At 36.0% G+C, this 18,783-nt stretch overlaps 1 protein-coding gene across 3 annotated transcripts in view; it reads right to left on the bottom strand.

Annotated features, from left to right (window-relative positions):
• The window catches only part of RNGTT (RNA guanylyltransferase and 5'-phosphatase), a 223,042-nt gene that overhangs the window by 125,585 nt on the left and 78,674 nt on the right, over positions 1 to 18,783 (bottom strand). For 2 of the 3 annotated variants that reach the window (XM_020877220.2, XM_070450140.1), the window contains exons 10-11: positions 18,377 to 18,448; positions 11,943 to 12,107 (exon numbers count right to left, since the gene is read on the bottom strand). In XM_020877220.2, coding sequence (XP_020732879.1) covers positions 11,943 to 12,107; positions 18,377 to 18,448 — 237 coding nt within the window. The remainder of the gene's footprint in view (positions 1 to 11,942; positions 12,108 to 18,376; positions 18,449 to 18,783) is intronic. The other variant, XM_070450141.1, reaches the window with a different exon arrangement.

The following is an 18,783-nucleotide window of genomic DNA, read 5'->3' as shown; positions in this document are numbered from 1 at the left end:
CCAACAAAAGTCCATCTAGTCAAGGCTATGGTTTATCCAGTAGTCATGTATGGATCAGAGAAGGCAGTGGTAAGCCATTTCAGTACTCTTGCCTAAAAATCACATGGACAGAAGAGCCTGGTAGGCCGCAGTCCATGGGGTCACTAAGAGTCGGATACGACTGAGCGACTTCACTTTCACTTTTCACCTTCACACATTGGAGAAGGAAATGGCAACCCACTCCAGTGTTCTTGCCTGGAGAATCCCAGGGACAGGGGAGTCTGGTGGGCTGCCATCCATGGGGTCGCACAGAGTCGGATACGACTGAAGCGACTTAGCAGCAGCAGCAGCAGCATGTATGGATGTGAGGGTTAGATCATAAAGAAAGCTGAGGGCTGAAAAATTGATGCTTTTGAACTGTGGTATTGGAAAAGACTCTTGAGAACCCCTTGGACAGCAAGGAGATCAAACCAGTCAATCCTAAAGGAAATCAATCCTGAATGTTCATTGGAAGTACTGATGCTGAAACTCCAATATTTTGGCCACCTGATGAGAAGAGCCAACTCACTGGAAACGACCCTGATGCAGGGAAACACTGAAGGCAGGAGGAGAAGGGAACAGCAGAAAACGAGATGGTTGGATGACATCACCAATTCAATGGAAATGAGTCTGAGAAAACTCTGGGAGACAGTGAAGGACAGGGAAGCCTGGAATGCTACAGTCCATGGGGTCGCAAAGAGTCAGACATGACTGAGAGACTGAATGACAACAAATCAGCATCCTGAATTTATTACCCTTGTTCCTAAGCATATAAAACTATGGGCCATTCAAGATTCTACTTAAAAATAACATTAAAAAAAAACAAACCTCTTTGGGAACCTCCTAGAATCAGTAATAAAATCTGTTCTACTTATATCTTGATAAAACACTGATTTACAATACACTAAGATTTAGAAAAGGTGACCCAAGTATGTGGGTATCTAAAACTTCATTTTTTGCTTTCCCCAAATAAAATCAGTCTAAAAGATGGAGGGAACCCACAACTCAAGCTGGGAGAGGCTTTCATTATTTTCAAACAAGAATACAGAGGTCATGTACTCCACACCATGAACAATGCTGGTCTAATATGCCTAAAAGGAATCCTAAACATAAATAAGGCTTTCCCTTAAATTCCTGTCTTCTCAGACAAAAAAAAAAAAAGAAAAAATCCAGGTATTCTGAACCTCCTGGTGTCATACATCTGGACTTAGTATAGTTAATTATCTCACCTCAAACAGCTAGAATTAAAAGCTACTACATTCTTGGCTCATTTACAGTTTGGTTTTTCTGTTAAGTTGTAACTCCTAAAACTAGTAATAAATATAATTTTGCAAAGTTTAATCATTCTTTTTTAAAGAGAATCCTATTTAAGTCTCTAAAACCATCTGCATGACCAGATATTTTCTTTTCCTTTTCAGGTTCACCGTAAATAGAAGAAAAGCAGACTTCCCTCAAATTTGTCGTCGATAGGTAAAATCATATTTACGGTGAAGAGTTCAAAAAGGACGATATAGGACTTCCCGATCGGTCCAGTGGTTAAGAATCTGCCTCGGAATGCACAGGTCACAGGTTCAAGCCCTGGTCTGGGAACTAGGATCTCATGTGCTGTGCGGCAGCTAAGCCCACGAGCCACAACTAAAGCAAGCCCACGCGCAGCAACGAAGAGCCCCTGGGCCACAACAAAGACCCAGCACAGCCAAACACGAAACAATAATAAAATCAAAATTTAAAAGGTAACGGTACTATTCCTTTAATATCTTCAACTTATTTTCTTCTGGTTTATAATTCAGCAAACATGGCAAATTACTTTAAGATTCTAATTTAGAAATATATAGCTGTTACTATAATACCTATAAACTGGAGCAAATATTTAATAAGAGCACTGCTTTTCCTTTCCTTAAGTATTCCCCAAAAGTATATTTTTATAAACTTTCAGAAGATAAAGGGGGTTTAAACCTTTATAAACCATCCTTTCTTTTATTTCTAAAATGACTTCTTAGCATTTCAAATGAACTATAGAAAAGAGAAAGTTGTCAAGAGGAAGGTTTGAAGTAGGAAGAGTCTGTGATACTAACAGATACAATAACAGGGAAGGCAAGGTGGGGCTCAGGGATTAAACAGCCCCAAGAAGAAAGAATGAAAAGAGCAAGTTCTAACAGAGGTGCTAGAAGAACTCATGCATGGAGTAACACATGTTCTACATAACCCTCATCCTGATGGCAGAATCTCACAGAAATTTAAAGCTATTTCCAAGACTTTACTTTTTCACTTTGAATAAAGAGCTCTAATCCTTGGCCATCATATCCATCAGCTACTCTAACTTTAACCTTAATTGTTCAATGCTATCTATCAAACTCACAACAAGGACTTCAGCACTTGGATCATGGTGATCTTCATGTATGCCACCATTCTACAGGTCCACTTACATATGGGTTTTTTGTAAACTAAATTTGTACTACAGTACTATATGATCTACAGTTGGTCGAATCCAAGGATGTAGAGCCACAGATAAAAGGGGCCAACTGCAAAGTTTTATTGGAATTTCCAACTCCATGGAGGGCTGGAGCCCCTAACCCCCACGTAATTCAAGGGTCAATAACATTCTATACTTGTCTTCTATCATAACAGTACACTGTTGCTTCCCAGAAAACACATATTAGGATTAGTTCATCTGTGACTCTACAATCAAATAAGTTCTTCAGTGCTTCACTTGCTCCCCGTGAAGTCATCATCACAGACCAAACATTCTATGACTAAACATTATACAATATATATTCAGATATACTTACTATTGTCATAAATAGTAAAGCACATAAAATAAGAAGCCCCAATTCCCTTTTCCTAGATATTTTATAAACTATTTTAAAATTTTATTGCAATTCTTCAACAATGACACAATGATATTTTACTTTTGGTAAGACTGGCCCTATTTGGGGTATAAAAATGGCTAGATGTGCATTCAATAACCAAGGGATACAATCTAAGCAAATATATATATAATGAATGCCCCTAGTTTTCCTAACCCACTGCAAAAGGTTACATTTTCACAACCATGCCCCAAAGTCTATTCTGACACTTTTCAGTTCTTAGAGGAGAATTGAAACACATATTATATAGGTTTTAAGAAAGTCTGGAATTGTTAATTATTTACTCTTTGAGCAATGTGATAAGAGTTGTGAGCTTTTTTTCTTTAGGAAAAACAAAAAAAAAATGTACTATAGACATTACTTTTAAACTCATATGCTGGAACTAAGTACCCTTCATCATTTCAACAATTAATTAAGGTTTACTTAATTTTCTATGTAACTGGAAAAGACAAAAGCTATCATTTAACTTTAATCTTTCATCTTAAAATTCTAATAAAACTACGAGGTCGGACATTGACACCAAAGTTCTGGCTCATAACAATGAGAGTTACACACTTTAAAAAAGGCGGCGGGGGGGAGAGGTTCAGTGTGTGTGTGTGTGTGTGTGAAGTCGCTCAGTCGTTTCTGACTCTTTGTGACCCCAAGGACTGTAGCCCACCAGGCTCCTCCATCCATGGGATTCTCCAGGCAAGAATACTGGAGTGGGGTGCCATTTCCTTCTCCAGGGGATCTTCCCAACCCAGGTATCAAACCCAGGTCTCCCACATTGCAGGCAGATGCTTTATTCTCTGAGCCACCAGGGAAGCCCCCTAATCACTTGAGAGGACAATAATTATTTTTTCCTTCTGAATCTATTGTACTAATACCTATCTCGTGAATGTTAATGGTAAAAAAAAAAATTTAAGCTGCTATTCTGGGCAAACAGATGGAAATTTCCCCATATTACAACTCTGAGTCCATAGAAGTGTTTAAAATATATTTGGTACCAGATATAATGATCTCTTCATGTTTCAGTGAACAAGATTTACTACCCCAAAAGAAGTTTCCTGGAACAATAAATCTTGAGGTTCACTATACAAAAGCAATTAAGAGCTCTCTTTATTACACATTACTGTGATTTTCTTAAATTCTCCTCTGAAATGGTAAATGAATGAGACTGAAAGATTCCATTAGGCCATATTCAGTTTTGGTGATGAATGACATATTAATAGACTAGATAGTACAAAACTGAACACCAGAAATATGAGAATACATAAAGTTAGCCTCATTTCATCTTGCATCTGCCTTTAAACCAAAACAGTTTACCATTATGTCTGTAATAATGTAAAAAATGAGGCATAATCACTGAAAACCTCTACGTGTGAAGAACAGTTCTTCACATTTAAGCAAAGGCTTTTTCCTTCTCTTCAACCACAGCTGCAATAACAAACTCTCAAAGGTACTTTTTCTTTTACTATGATACAAACAATACAACAATGATAAAAGTCATATAACATTTGTATATATAAATAACACATCTTATGGCTAGATTTCCTTTATGAACTACTAGTGTTAGACAAACACTTAAGAACTATAAATTTATATTTAAGGATAAAATAAGAAAAGAAAGAAAAGCAAGGCAATACTTAGAAAATTAATTTGAATGCCAGATGAAATACATACATATATATATATATGTGTGTATATATATATATATAAACTTCCTAGCTAGCAGAGTATGCAAGAAAATAACAGATGAATATTTATAAAATCTTTATTAAACTAGATGAGTACAAGCTCTTGAAAAATCAGGTGCAGTTAAAGAAGGTTTTTGTAATTCTGTTTAATCCTCTCAAAAGTTATTAGAAATCTTCATATTTGTTACTTTCATCCTACACAGCAAATATTTTACTTTCAAAACAGTAATAAATCATTCTAAAATATTTTCCACAGAATTTTAATAAAGCAGTCAAACTGGACATGATAAAGTAAAATGACTCCAAGCAGAGAAAAGCAAAAAAATTATTGCTAGAAACTTTTAAGAGATTATTACCTCTTTGTTTTTCCTCATTCCCCGCCCCCCTTTTCTCCTGTTTTAACTTGAGTGAGATAAAAGGAATGGAGTCTTGCTTAACTTTTTTTTAAAATTATTTAATTGGAGGCTAATTACTTTACAATGTTGTAGTGGCTTTTTACATACATTGACATGAATCAGCCATGGGTGTACATGTGTCCCCCATCCTGAACCCTCCTCCCACCTCCCTCCCCATCCCATCCCTCAGGGTGATCCCAGTGCACCAGCCCTGAGCATGCATCAAACCTGAGCCCTGTCTCATGCATCAAACCTAGACTGGCGATCTATTTCACAGATGGTAATATACATGTTTCAATGTTATTCTCTCAAATCATCCCACCCTCACCTTCTCCCACAGAGTCCAAAAGTCTGTTCTTTACATCTCTGTCTCTTTTGCTGTCTTGCATGTCTTGAATGTCATTGTTACCATCTTTCTAAATTCCATATATATGCGTTATTATACTGTATTGGTGCTTTTCTTTCTGACTTACTTCACTCTGTATAATAGGGTCCAGTTTCATCCACCTCATTAGAACTGGTTCAAATGCATTCTTTTTAATAGCTGAGTAAGATTCCATGGTGTATATGTACCACAGCTTTCTTATCCATTCGTCTGCTGATGGGCATCTAGGTTGCTTCCATGTCCTGGCTATTGTAAACAGTGCTGCGATGAAGACTGGGGTACACATGTCTCTTTCAATTCTGGTTTCCTCGGTGTGTATGCCCAGAAGTGGGATTGCTGGGTCATACGGCAGTCCTATTTGCAGTTTTTTAAGGAATCTCCCCACTGTTCTCCATAGTGGCTGTAACAGTTTGCATTCCCACCAACAGTGTAAGAGGGTTCCCTTTTCTCCACACCCTCTCCAGCATTTATTGCCTGTAGACTTTCTGATAGCAGCCATTCTGACCAGTGTGAGATGGTACCTCATCGTGGTTTTGATTTGCATTTCTCTGAGTGATGTTGAGCATCTTTTCATGTGTTTGTTAGCCATCTGTATATCTTCTTTGGATAAATGTCTGTTTAGTTCTTTGGCCCATTTTTTGATTGGGTTGTTTATTTTTATGGAATTGAGCTGCAGGAGTTGCTTGTATATTTTTGAGATTCTTTGTCAGTTGCTTTGTTTGCTGTTATTTTCTCCCATTCTGAAGGCTGTCTTTTCACCTTGCTTATAGTTTCCTTTGTTGTGCAAAAGCTTTTAAGTTTCATTAGGTCCCATTTGTTTATTTTTGCTTTTATTTCCATTACTCTGGGAGGTGGGTCATAGAAGATCCTGCTGTGATTTATGTCAGAGAGTATTTTGCCTGTGTTTTTCTCTAGGAGTTTTATAGTTCCTGGTCTTACATTTAGATCTTTGATCCATTTTGAGTTTATTTTTGTGTATGGTATTAGAAAGTGTTCTAGTTTCATTCTTTTACAAGTGGTTGACCAGTTTTCCCAGCACCACTTGTTAAAGAGGTTGTCTTTTCTCTATTGTATATTCTTGCTTCCTTTGTCAAAGATAAGATATCCATAAGTGCATGGATATATATCTGGCCTTTCAGTTTTATTCCACTGATCTATATTTCTGTCTTTGTGCCAGTACCATACTGTCTTAATGACTGTAGCTTTATAGTATAGTTTGAAGTCAGGCAGGTTGACTCCTCCAGTTCCATTCTTCTTTCTTAAGACTGCTTTGGCTATTCGAGGTTTTTTGTATTTCCACACAAATTATGAAATTATGTGTTCCAGTTTTCTGAAAAACACCATTGGTAGCTTGATAGGGATTGCATTGAATCTACAGATTGCTTTGAGTAGAACACTCATTTTCACTATATTGATTCTTCTGATCCATGAACATGGTATATTTCTCCATATCTTTGGGTCATTTTTGAGTTCTTTAATCAGTGTTTTATAATTTTCTATGTATAGGTCTTTTGTTTCTTTAGGTAGATTTATTCCTAAGTATTTTATTCTTCTCGTTGCAATGGTGAATGGAATTGTTCCCTTAATTTCTCTGTCTTCTCACTGTTAGTATATAGGAATGCAAGGGATTTCTGTGTGTTAATTTTATATCCTGCAACTTTACTATATTCATTGATTAGCTCTAGTAGTGTTCTGGTGGTGTCTTTAGGGTTTTCTATGTAGAGGATCACGTCATCTGCAACCAGTTGAGAATTTTACTTCTTTTCCAATTTATATTCCTTTTTTTTTTTTTTTCTTTTCTTATTGCTGTGGCTAAAACTTCCAAAACTATGGTGAGTAGTAGGGGTAAGAGTGGGCACTCTTGTCTTGTTCCTGACTTTAGGGGAAATGCTTTCAATTTTTCACCACTGAGGATAATGTTAGCTGTGAGTTTATCATATATGACTTTTATTATGTTGAAAGATATCTGAGATATTCTCCTTCTATGCCTGCTTTCTGGAGGGTTTTTATCATAAATGGATGTTGAACTTTGTCAAAGGCTTTCTCTGCATCTATTGAGATGATCATATGGTTTTTATCTTTCAATTTGTTAATGTGGTGTATTACATTGATTAATTTGCAAATATTGACAAATCCTTGCATCCCTGGGATAAAGCCAACTTGGTCATGATGTATGATTTTTTTAATACGTTGTTGGATTCTGTTTGCTAGAATTTTGTTAAGGATTTTGGCATCTATTTTCATCAGTGATACTGGCCTGTAGTTTTCTTTTTTTGTGGCATCTTTGTCTGGTTTTGGTATTAGGGTGATGGTGGCCTCATAGAATGAGTTTGGAAGTTTACCTTCCTCTGCAATTTTCTGGAAGAGTCTGAGTAGGATAGGTGTTAGCTCTTCTCTAAACTTTTGGTAGAATTCAGCTGTGAAGCCATATGGTCCTGGGTTTTTGTTTGTTGGAAGATTTTTGATTACAGTTTGATTTCCATACTTGTGATGGGTCTGTTAAGATTTTCAACTTCTTCCTGGTTCAGTTTTGGAAGGTTATACTTCTATAAGAATTTGTCCATTTCTTCCAAGTTGTCCATTTTATTGGCTGATAGTAGTCTCTTATGATCCTTTGTATTTCTGTGTTGCCTGTTGTGATTTCTCCATTTTCATTTCTAATTCTGTTGATTTGATTCTTCTCCCTTTTTTTGTTGATGAGTCTGGCTAATGGTTTGTCTATTTTATTTATCTTCTCAAGATATTTATTTATCTTTATTTATTATCTCAGCTTTCAGTTTTGTTCATTTTTCCTATAGTCTCCTTTGTTGCTTTTTCATTTATTTCTGCCCTAATTTTTATGATTTCTTTCCTTCTACTAACCCTGGGGTTCTTCATTTTTTCCTTTTCTAGTTACTTTAGGTGTAAAGTTAGGTTATTTATTTGATTTTTCTCTTGTTTCTTGAGGTATTGCTTATCTTTTTTTAATCAACCATAATTTCCTAAAATGATTCAAGATCGATGCCGTGCATGGTCTAGTTAAATGCTAACTACATACACCTCTCAAGGGAACATAACTACTCATAAGAGAAAGGTATGGAGTGGAGAGAGGCAAACAAGCAGGAAATGAAGACAACTTAGTAGAAATAACTTAACAGAAACAGAACTTTGCAAGTAGGAGATAATCCCAGTTCAGGCTTAGTCATATGAAAGAACAAAATAGTGTTTACTAAAGAAGATAGCTATGCAAGTGTGATGGCAGGAGGTAGATGAAAACTCTCTGCACCTTCCTTTCAATTTTGTCATTAACCTAAAACGGCTCTAAAAAATAAAGCATTTTCAAAAGATAAATTAATAAAAATATATTAAGACTAAGTAGGGCTTATCCCAGGAACAAAACAAAGCTTCAGTGTTAAGATATATTTCCATTTAATTCATAAAATAAATAAAAGTAAGCTGGAAAGAAAACTATATTCTATCATAGATTTACAGTAGATAAGAAGCCATTTGACAACACTGAACACCTAGTCTCGATTAAAAGTAAAATAATAAACAAGAACAAAATGGAGAAAGAGAAGTCAATGAAAACACAAAGCCTACAATAGCCAAAACAACTTCAAAAAAGAAATGCCAAGTTGGAAGATTAAGTCTGTCTGATTTCAAGATTTACTATAAACAAAAGTAGTCAAGACACTACCACCACAAAGAGAGATAAAACAGATCAAGGGCACAGAACAAAGCATCTAGCAATAGGTCCAGACATACATGACAACTTATTTTTTATAAAGACGCAAAAGGAATTCAATGAAAAAAAAAAAGGATCATCTCATCAATACTTGGTGCAGGAACAACTGGATATCCAAATGCAAAACAAACAAAACCTATCAACAGGCTAAAAATAACCCTAACATCTATGACTATGGATTAGTTAAGTAAAGTATGGTACAATGATAAAATGGAAATCTGTGCATCTATTAAAAAAAGAGAATGAAGGAGATCTCTATGTTTCCAAAACTGGCACAAAGGAGACTCAAGATAAATTAAGTTAAAAAAAGGGCCAAGTATAGGAAAGGAAGTTAAGAATCACCTCCTGGGTAAGGGTGGTAAAATTCTGATGGATACAAGAAACGCTGATAGCAATGGTTACTCTTCTAAGATGATAAATAGAAACTATCTATTGTCTGACTTTGAAAATTTTGTTAACCATATTTAATCTATTCATATAATTCTTTTTTAACTGGCCTTCAAACTGGAAATGCAAATAAAATTGTAATTTAAGAAACTGCTACTTATTAATACTATTTAGTATGCTGCATTCTAACATCTATGCATGTATATTAAGTTAAAAATTGAACAACTCATTATTCCTTCACTAGTTTGACAGATCAAATTAGACAAAATGAAGAGGCTCGTTAGAGTTTGTGCTAATAAAATTCTAAAATCACAGTTATGTTCAAGATTTTATAAATAGACAGAAATTAAATTCTACTATTTTCTACCCAAAAGTATGCATTTTTCAGAATTATAAATTTTGTTTAAAACTATCTAAAACCTAGCCTTCCTCATAAAAATGATACATATTTCCCTCCTGCAGGAACAACTGGATATCCATATTCAAAACAAACAAAAACCTATCAACAGGCTAAAAATAACCCTAATGTCTATGACTATGGGTTAGTTAAGTAAAGTATGGTACAATGATACGATGGAAATCTGTGCATCTAAGATTGAAGGAGATCTCTATATACCAAAAATGGCACAAAGGAGACTCAAGATAAACTGAATGCCACATCATTCATAATATCACTACTTTACAATTCCCATTAACAAAGATAAAAATAGTAAGACTCTCCAGAGCATTAACCTGTCCACCATAGCTACTATTCTAAAACTGGTGTTAGCACAGCCTGCTTTAGACCTACTCTGCCACAAAACGTGCCTTCCCTCTATATTTCACATCTCTACACTTTGGTAAGAGAAACTTAGAACAAAAAATAACAGTGATAACTAAAAAAGGAAGGAAAGGGGACTTATATTTAAAATGCCAAATATTAGAACTGCTTTAAAAAAATTTCCTATGGTAATTTCAAAGCGGGATTTCATAAGTACAAAGGAAAATAAGTGCATCATGTTTTTCTAGTGAAAAAGTACATGAGAGGTTGTTCAACATAACTGCTTAAGATCCCCAAAGAGCAATTTTCTAAGCATTTCTAAGCAGCACTGATTCTAATAAAACTACACCAAGACACATTTTCTTAAACACTGAACTTTGAATTATGACAGCACAAGCTGTCAAAATGGTTTTTTTAAAAAATGAATGCAAACTGAAAGAATCTGGCTTCTGCTCAACTTTCACGCTGTATTAATAATTTAGAAAATATCTCTATAATGGTACATAGCTCCAGTTAGCAGATTTCCATGAAGGGTGTGACCTGCACTAAATGTTAACATTATCCTTTCCCTACCAACTGGGCAGGGCACAGAAGTGTTCGGTTCTTATAGGCGTCCCATTCCTGCAGCCAAAACTGACAGAAAAGGCAAGCAGTGAACTGTAGGAAGGCTGTGGCACCAGAAGTCAACCAACGGGACCATGCCCAGCAGGCACTATACAAAATGTGGAAGTGGAATGGTAAGTTTGTATCTGCTGAGAAAAAAAGATAGGCATTCAACGGTGCTAAGACTATCGCTAATATTATATCCAAGGGCTATACCAAATTGAGCAGACTTGAGCAGAAGCAGTTCAAATACAACACAAACTTATATTATCCAAATGTGAGATTAGACCAGAAAAAAACTTAAAACATGTAATTACTCCTGTTGCTTTATTTCCTGTATTCTTCTATCCTAATCACCCCTCTTCTGAAACATAATAATTCCATGGTGCATCTTTACTGTCAAATACTATGCAGCAGTTACAAATCTCTTTGCATGACATGGAAATATTTCCAAGTACTGCTAAGTGAAAGAAGTTCCAGACTATTTAGTATGATGCATTTTCAGTGTCAAAACAACAAAAAGGCAATAACAAAAGAAAGCTCTCCATGTGTATGTACATACATTCAGATACATAAACTGGTTTTTTAAATAAGACTACACACTGAACACTGTTGACCTTCAGAAAGCCTAACAGGTGATTTTCACTTTATACAATTCTATACTCTTCACAGCTTTTAAAAAAAAAATAAACCAACAACCATGAATCAAATACTATTATGAAAAACAAGGAACAACTTAAGCTCCCATCACTAAAATCTTACCAAGATAAAGTAGATAAACAACAAGGACCTACTATACAGCACAAAGAACTATATTCAACATCATATAATAACCTATAATGAAAAAGAATATGAAAAAGAATATATATACATACATATATATATAACTGAATTAATTTTCTGTACACCCAAAACTAACACAACATTGTAAATCGACTATACTTAAAAAAAAAAAAAAAAGAATCTTATGAATGTGCAGACTTGAGAATTTTACATGTCTGTCTAAAACAGTGCTATATTCAAGTAATTTCTGGAAAAATCAAGACAAGAGGACCTCAAAATGTCATTCATATTCCTTTCACAAGTTAAATTTTGATACACTGTAAGTACTAATTAGAAAACTTTACCTTTCTTGACGCATAGATGTCAAAAAATGGCTTATTTCTGACACTGAATGGTTCCTGTGTTTTGTCAATGAGCCCTGTCTTCATTTTTTCATGTCGAGGATTTATTATTTCTCTTTCTATACACTGCAGACGGATATTAAAATCACAATCTCCAACCGGCTGTGCCTGAATTAAACCAGACAATTATTTAAATTTCAACACTAAAAACTATCGTATCCACATAGTTATCCAGGCTGTCACACTATACACAGCAGTCTATATAAACAGCACCCTTTGGAGTTAAACAGTACACAGCCTGCACCTCCGGATGTGCCAGCCCTGATAATCAGACTAAAGACAGAAGCACACTTAAAAATGCAAATACACATACACAAAATTACTTAAATTATAAATATATAAAAGAATATAGGAAACATTATAAATCTCCTCAAATACAAATTTTCGATCCAAAGGTTTCACATCTGAATTAAAGTACTAATACACTCACTAATCACTATTATTTATATGAATTAGTAAAACCTGCATAAAACCCAAAATCCAAGTAGGTAGGAAAGTATATGTACACAACACACCAAAATAAGCAAAAAAAAACCCACAAACATCGTTTTGTTGTTTAAAATGCTAACACCTTACAGCCATCAAGAAGTAGAAGACATTTATTAAAGAAATACACTATCAACTTTGAAAACTAATAAAGAACAAAGTTTGTAAAATACAATAAAAAAAGAAAGTAACCCACTCTTCCCCATGTATATACACAGTACATATATTATGGTACGCATACATGATGGCTTTCCCGGGTGGCTCAGTGGTAAAGAATCCACCTGCCAATGCAGGAGACACAGGAGACGTGGGTTTGATCCCTGGATCAGGAAGAGTCCCTGGAGGAAGAAATGGCAACCCACTCCAGCATTCTTGCCTGCAAAGTTCCAGGGACAGAGGATGGGCTACAGTCCACGCAGCTGCAAAAAGCTGGACGTGACTGAGCATGCACGCAACGCAGCCAGAGGCGCACATATATGACATGTATACATGGTTTGAACGAGGAAATAAAAAGCATACGTCATGCTTTTGCACGAGCTGAGGGTAGGGGCCTGCCCTCTCCTGACTGGATATACAAATATAGCTGGGTGACAGTAATGGTCCAGATAAGCAGCATCACCTCAACGGGATACCAAGTACTCTCTTCTTCACTTCACCATGAGATATCCTTCCCAGCATTTTCCCTATCTTTTCTGCCTTCTTCCTCTTCTCTAATCTGTATTACTCAACCTAACATTTACCCAACCTACTGTTTACAAAGAGATGGCAACACTTGCTTAAGCTGTGAACATTAAATACGCCTCAAGGATGACTTTTTCTCAACTTTGGAAGGATGACAATTTTGATACTCGGCAAAAAAACACAGAGCAAAACAAAGTGAATGAGAGCTAGATATGAGGTAGAATATGTTCCCTTTATATAAAGGCATACAGCTGTTCCTAAAAGATGTTTATTGAGGAAATGGTAGTCAGTAAATAACCATGTAGTCCATCTGCAATCTTTTCCATGTCACCTATGTCATCAACAAGGCTGAAAAACCTAAAACGTCAGGTTCATTCATTAGATGAGTTCAGATCCCTATAAATTACAGTGAAACAAGCAAGGCTTCTTTTTAAGAAATAAAATAAGTCTAAAAATTACATATAGAAAGTAAGTTCACTTTCAAATCTGTGCTACCTATCATAAAGGAAGTTCCTGATAGATATGTGAAGAATTATAGAGAACAGACTATAGGAAGCACTCAATAACTGTTGACTTCTCAAAAGTCTTCTCTGTTTTGAGTTCTTTCTTACGTCAAAACACTACCCACCCTGCCAGTGGAGCTATCTTTCAAAACAATTAAAGTATGATCACATCATTAACATAACTAAAACCCTTCAGTAGTATCCTATTTTATACAGAACTGAACTAGAACACCTTATTCAAGGAATCTGGCCCCCGACCCACCAATCCATTCTCACTTCCTGCTACGTCCCGCATGTCACACACATCAAGTACACAAATGTCCATCTAATGCTCCTGACCTCTTAGGCTCACTCCTTCAAAATTAGTATGTCACTTTCTCTGTCTACAACTCCACACTTCAAATGACTCAACTATACCCACGGTAACCTGGAATATTCTCACCTCTCTGCTACCTCTCATGTATCTCCCATATACTTCCCTATTTCTCCCTAATATCTTTGATATTATACTTATGATACTTTTATAATTATTTCTTTAATTTATATCCCCATTCGTAAGTGCAATTCAAGTTTCTTTTAATTTTGCATTCCATCTAAACACATATCCTAACAATTGTGTATAATATATGCACATTAATCTCTAATAAGTTGCATATATACACAACTGTATATTATAAAGCAGAGAAAAATTGAATAACAGATTAAGAATAAATCTTTCTTCTTTTCAAATCCCAATGAACTGTTGAGGAAGCAGCCTTTTTTGGAGGTCAGTACACTAAATCATGACCAGTGGTCATGTATGGATGTGAGAGTTGGACTGTGAAGAAAGCTGAGCACCAAAGAATTGACGCTTTTGAACTGTGGTGTTGGAGAAGACTCTTGAGAGTCCCTTGGACTGCAAGGAGATCCAACCAGTCCATCCTCAAGGAGATCAGTCCTGGGTGTTCATTGGAAGGACTGATGCTGAAGCTGAAACTCCAGTATTTTGGCCATGTGATGCAAAGAGCTGACTCATTTGAAAAGACCCTGATGTTGGGAAAGATTGAAGGCAGGAGAAGAAGGGGACAACAGAGGATAAGATGGTTAGATGGCATCACCGACCCAATGGACATGAGTTTGGGTAAACTCCAGGAGTTGGTGATGGACAGGAGGCCTGGTGTGCTGCAGTCCATGGGGTCACAAAGAGTCGGACACGACCGAATGACTGAACTGAGTGACACTAAATCATGAATTCCCTGGAGGCAAGAAATCATGTCCGAGTCTTCTGTGTTTTCCTGACATCTAGAATAATACTTGACATATGAAAAATTATCAATGAAATTATTGCTGGACAAAATAGTAAACTAAGGGATTAAAAAGTTTTAAACCATTATCTCAAAAAAATTTTTCTCATAGTGACCTTGATTTGATAAATCAAAATAAACAAAGTGGTTAATCATCAGTGAAAGTCGCTCAGTTGTGTCTGCCTCTTTGTGACCCCATGGACTATACAGTCCATGGAATTCTCCAGGCCACAATACTGGAGTGGGTAGCCATTCCCTTCTCCAGGGGATCTTCCCAACCCAGGGATCAAACCCAGGTCTCCTGCACTGCAGGCAGATTCTTTACCAGTTGAGCCACCAGGAAGCCCTAAATGAAACCATCAATGAAAGCTCCATGGTAAATTAAAGAATTAAACATATCATGCTTTCAATTATATCTTATTATCAGAAATATGAAAAATGTGACATTAAAATCAATGAAAAATAGTAACAGGCACTCAATAAATACTTATTGAATGAATGATTATAAACCTAGAGATGAAAACCATGAATTGATCATTTTTACAGCAAAATATGGATGAATTTCCTCAACAAGACACAAAAGCACAAACTTTGAGATCCAGTGACTTTGATTTCACTAAAATGAAAAAAATTCTGTACCTCAATAGATATTAACTTGGAAAACATACTATTTGCCACATATATAACTAAGAAAGGATTAGAATCCAGGAAGGACAACTATTAGAAGATTGTTTGGACTGGCAATTAAATCACAAAAGAAAAATTCAAGCAAGTAAAAATAAACATGAAATATGCTTAACTTCAAATTTCCCTAGTAGTCCAGTGGTTGGGAACCCGCCTGCCAAAGCAGGCGCAAGTGTTAGTCACTCAGTTGTGGCCAACTCTTTTGCAACCCCATGGACTGGAGCTGAACCAGGCTCCTCTGTTCATGGAATTCTCCAGGCAAGAACACTGGAGTGGGTTGCCATTTCCTTCTCCAAGGGATCTTTCTGACCCAGAGATCAGAGCGGGATCTCCTGCATTGCAGACAGATTCTTTTCCACCTGAAACACCCACCAGGGAAGCTCAGGAACATGGGTTCAATCCCTGGTGTGGGAAGATGCCCCATGTTGCAGGGCAACTACTGAGCCAGCACTCTAGAGACCGTGAGCCACAACTACTAAAGCCCACACACCCTACAGTCTGCACTCCGCAACAAAAGAAATCATTGCAATGAGAAGTCCTAGCACCGCAACTAGACAGCATCCTGCTCTACTGCAGCTAGAGAAAGCCTGCACCCAGCAATGAAGACCCTGGGCAGCCCAAAACAAATAAATAAATGAGTAAAAAAAAAAAAGTTTTGAAAATTAAAAACAAGAAAAGAAATATGGTTAACTTCATTAGTAACCAGGGAAAAACAAAACTATCCAGTTGCCAAAACTCTTAGTCTGAAAATATCAACTGTGGTAAAGCGGTACAACTCCTCCTGAGGGCAACGGAGCAGCACAACAAAAAAGCTGTGGTCACCAACGTAATCAGAGTCTCCAGATGAGGGACGAGGGACGGCATTGTTTCAAATGCTTCCCCGGTGATCGTGGCTTCCCTGGTGAATCACACGATAAAAAATACACCTGGGTTCTCTGACCTGCATGTGGAAGACCTGGATTCGATCCCTGGGTTGGGATGATTCCCTGGAAGGAGGCATGGCAACTCACTCCAGTATTCTTGCCTGGAGAATTCCATGGACAGAGGAGAGAAGCTTGGTGGGTTACAGTTCATGGGGGTCACAAAGAGAGACAGCTGGGCAACCAAGCACAGCGCAGGTGATCATATCCCAGGAATGAGAGCTGTCTGAGAGAAGCATGGACACATGCGCACAACACAAGGTACATAACGCTGGTCCACGCAGCAGCAGCAGGACCGCAAAGTACGGAAACCCACGTGTCCAACAGGGACGGGAGAAAGATGAGCCCTGTTTATTCATACAAGGTAATAGAATACTGATTAATTAAAGTGGGTAAAGGTACTAAAAACATTCATGGGAATAATTAATAGCAACTTCAGGGTAGAAGCTGCTTCTGGATAAGGGGAGGTCATGAATGAAATGAAAGAGGTTTGCATAAGAAACTTCTACTAAATCTGTAATGATTTATTCCTTATTAGAAAGAAAATGGAATAAAATTGACAATGTTAAACTTCAACAGATTGGGAGGTGAGTACATGAGTATTCCTCATATTATTCTCCATATTTTTGTGTACATAAAATTTTTCATTTTTTTTTTTTTTTAAAGAATTAGAAGGCTGTTGTCTCAGACAAAGCTCCCAGGCTAACAAGTGAACCTGCACTGAACAATATTAAGGCAGAGCTCACTATCAAGAGGCAAAGGAGATAGTGTGCCCCCAATCACAAAGAAACAAGGCCACAACCCCACTCTTTACATCTCATTATGGTCCACTGAACATTATCCAAGACTGGTGATGAGAATAAGTCAATCCTGGGAAGCATTATTCTTGAGGAATATAGTAGTTACAAAGAGAACAAAATTAAAATTTGGTTTCTGACCTTCAGTTTCTTAAATTTGAAACTCTGTTTGAAATAGAAACTTAACAAAATATGAGATATGTAATTGAAAATTTCTGAGAAAAAGTAATCTGGATTAATACAATCCAGAATCTTAATACTGCAATTTAAAATGTATATCCCCCAAAAAAGAACTTTTTAAAAATTTCGTTACAAATTTTCAAAGCCTTAAAACTTATTCTTTTAATCCCCAAAGTCTTAACTGCTTTCAGCCTGGTCTACTAAGTGATATGCAATTTGAATAACATATCTAGAGGAACAATTATACCTTTTCATAGATATACACTACTGAAAGAACTTCTTGCATTTACAGAAGTCATCTTGTACTGCCTAAATAGTTTAGTCATTACACCATAATTAGCATTAACAGGCAGATTATAGCTAAGTCTAAAATTGTAGGAAACAGGTAGAGAATATAATTCCTACTTTATTTATTTACAAAAGGTAGTTTTGCATTTTGTTTTCTTTCTGCATCTTTCTGCCTCCATGTTATACAATCAACACTCATAGTCAGTTTCTCTTTTCTTAAGTGATAGACAGTAATAAAATTTGGAGACTTTTTAAAATCCAGGACAACACAGCTAAAATTGACAATTTTCCATTTTACAAAATACTGTCTTATTTTATCACAATTATACTCACTTGAAGTTCCTAAAGACTCCAAAGACAAGAAATGTGCAAAATGTTAGGTAATAAAGAGAAAGAAAAGGAGATGCAAAAGTATTAACAAGGTGTCAAATAAGTAACTTGATAGATTCATCATTTTTCTTTTCTACTATCTCTAAGGCAATAATCCTTTTTATTTGTTAAAAACCAATTATCTCAGTGATAATTTTTATTTTATAAATTATAGAAAGTACTTACATTGAATTTAATTATGTCATATATCAAGTATCTAGGAACGGCCTGTCCATTAACTCTGTCAATAATCATTTCCTTGAAGGAGAAAAAAAAATGTAAGTTTATTCATATTTTAATAGCAATTTCTTTAGTTTGATCAAAATATAACAGTCATACAAACTAGTATATAAAGCATAAATATACAACTTGATGAAATTTCAAAGTGTACACACTTATATGCAAATCAAATCTATAGACTGTCAGCACCTCAAAAAGCCCCATCATGAATATATTCTGTGCTGCAATAAAATCAAGATAATATTTCATTATATTTTTTATATATGAATTACTATGCTACATTTCATGGTGTTTGAATTACTAAACAACTATTAGGAAAAAGAGGCTACAAATTTTAAATTCCAAATATCAGG

This window comes from Odocoileus virginianus, chromosome 19, assembly GCF_023699985.2.
Source record: "Odocoileus virginianus isolate 20LAN1187 ecotype Illinois chromosome 19, Ovbor_1.2, whole genome shotgun sequence".
Taxonomy (NCBI): Eukaryota; Metazoa; Chordata; class Mammalia; order Artiodactyla; family Cervidae; genus Odocoileus; species Odocoileus virginianus.
This window is presented reverse-complemented; position numbering and strand designations above follow the sequence as displayed.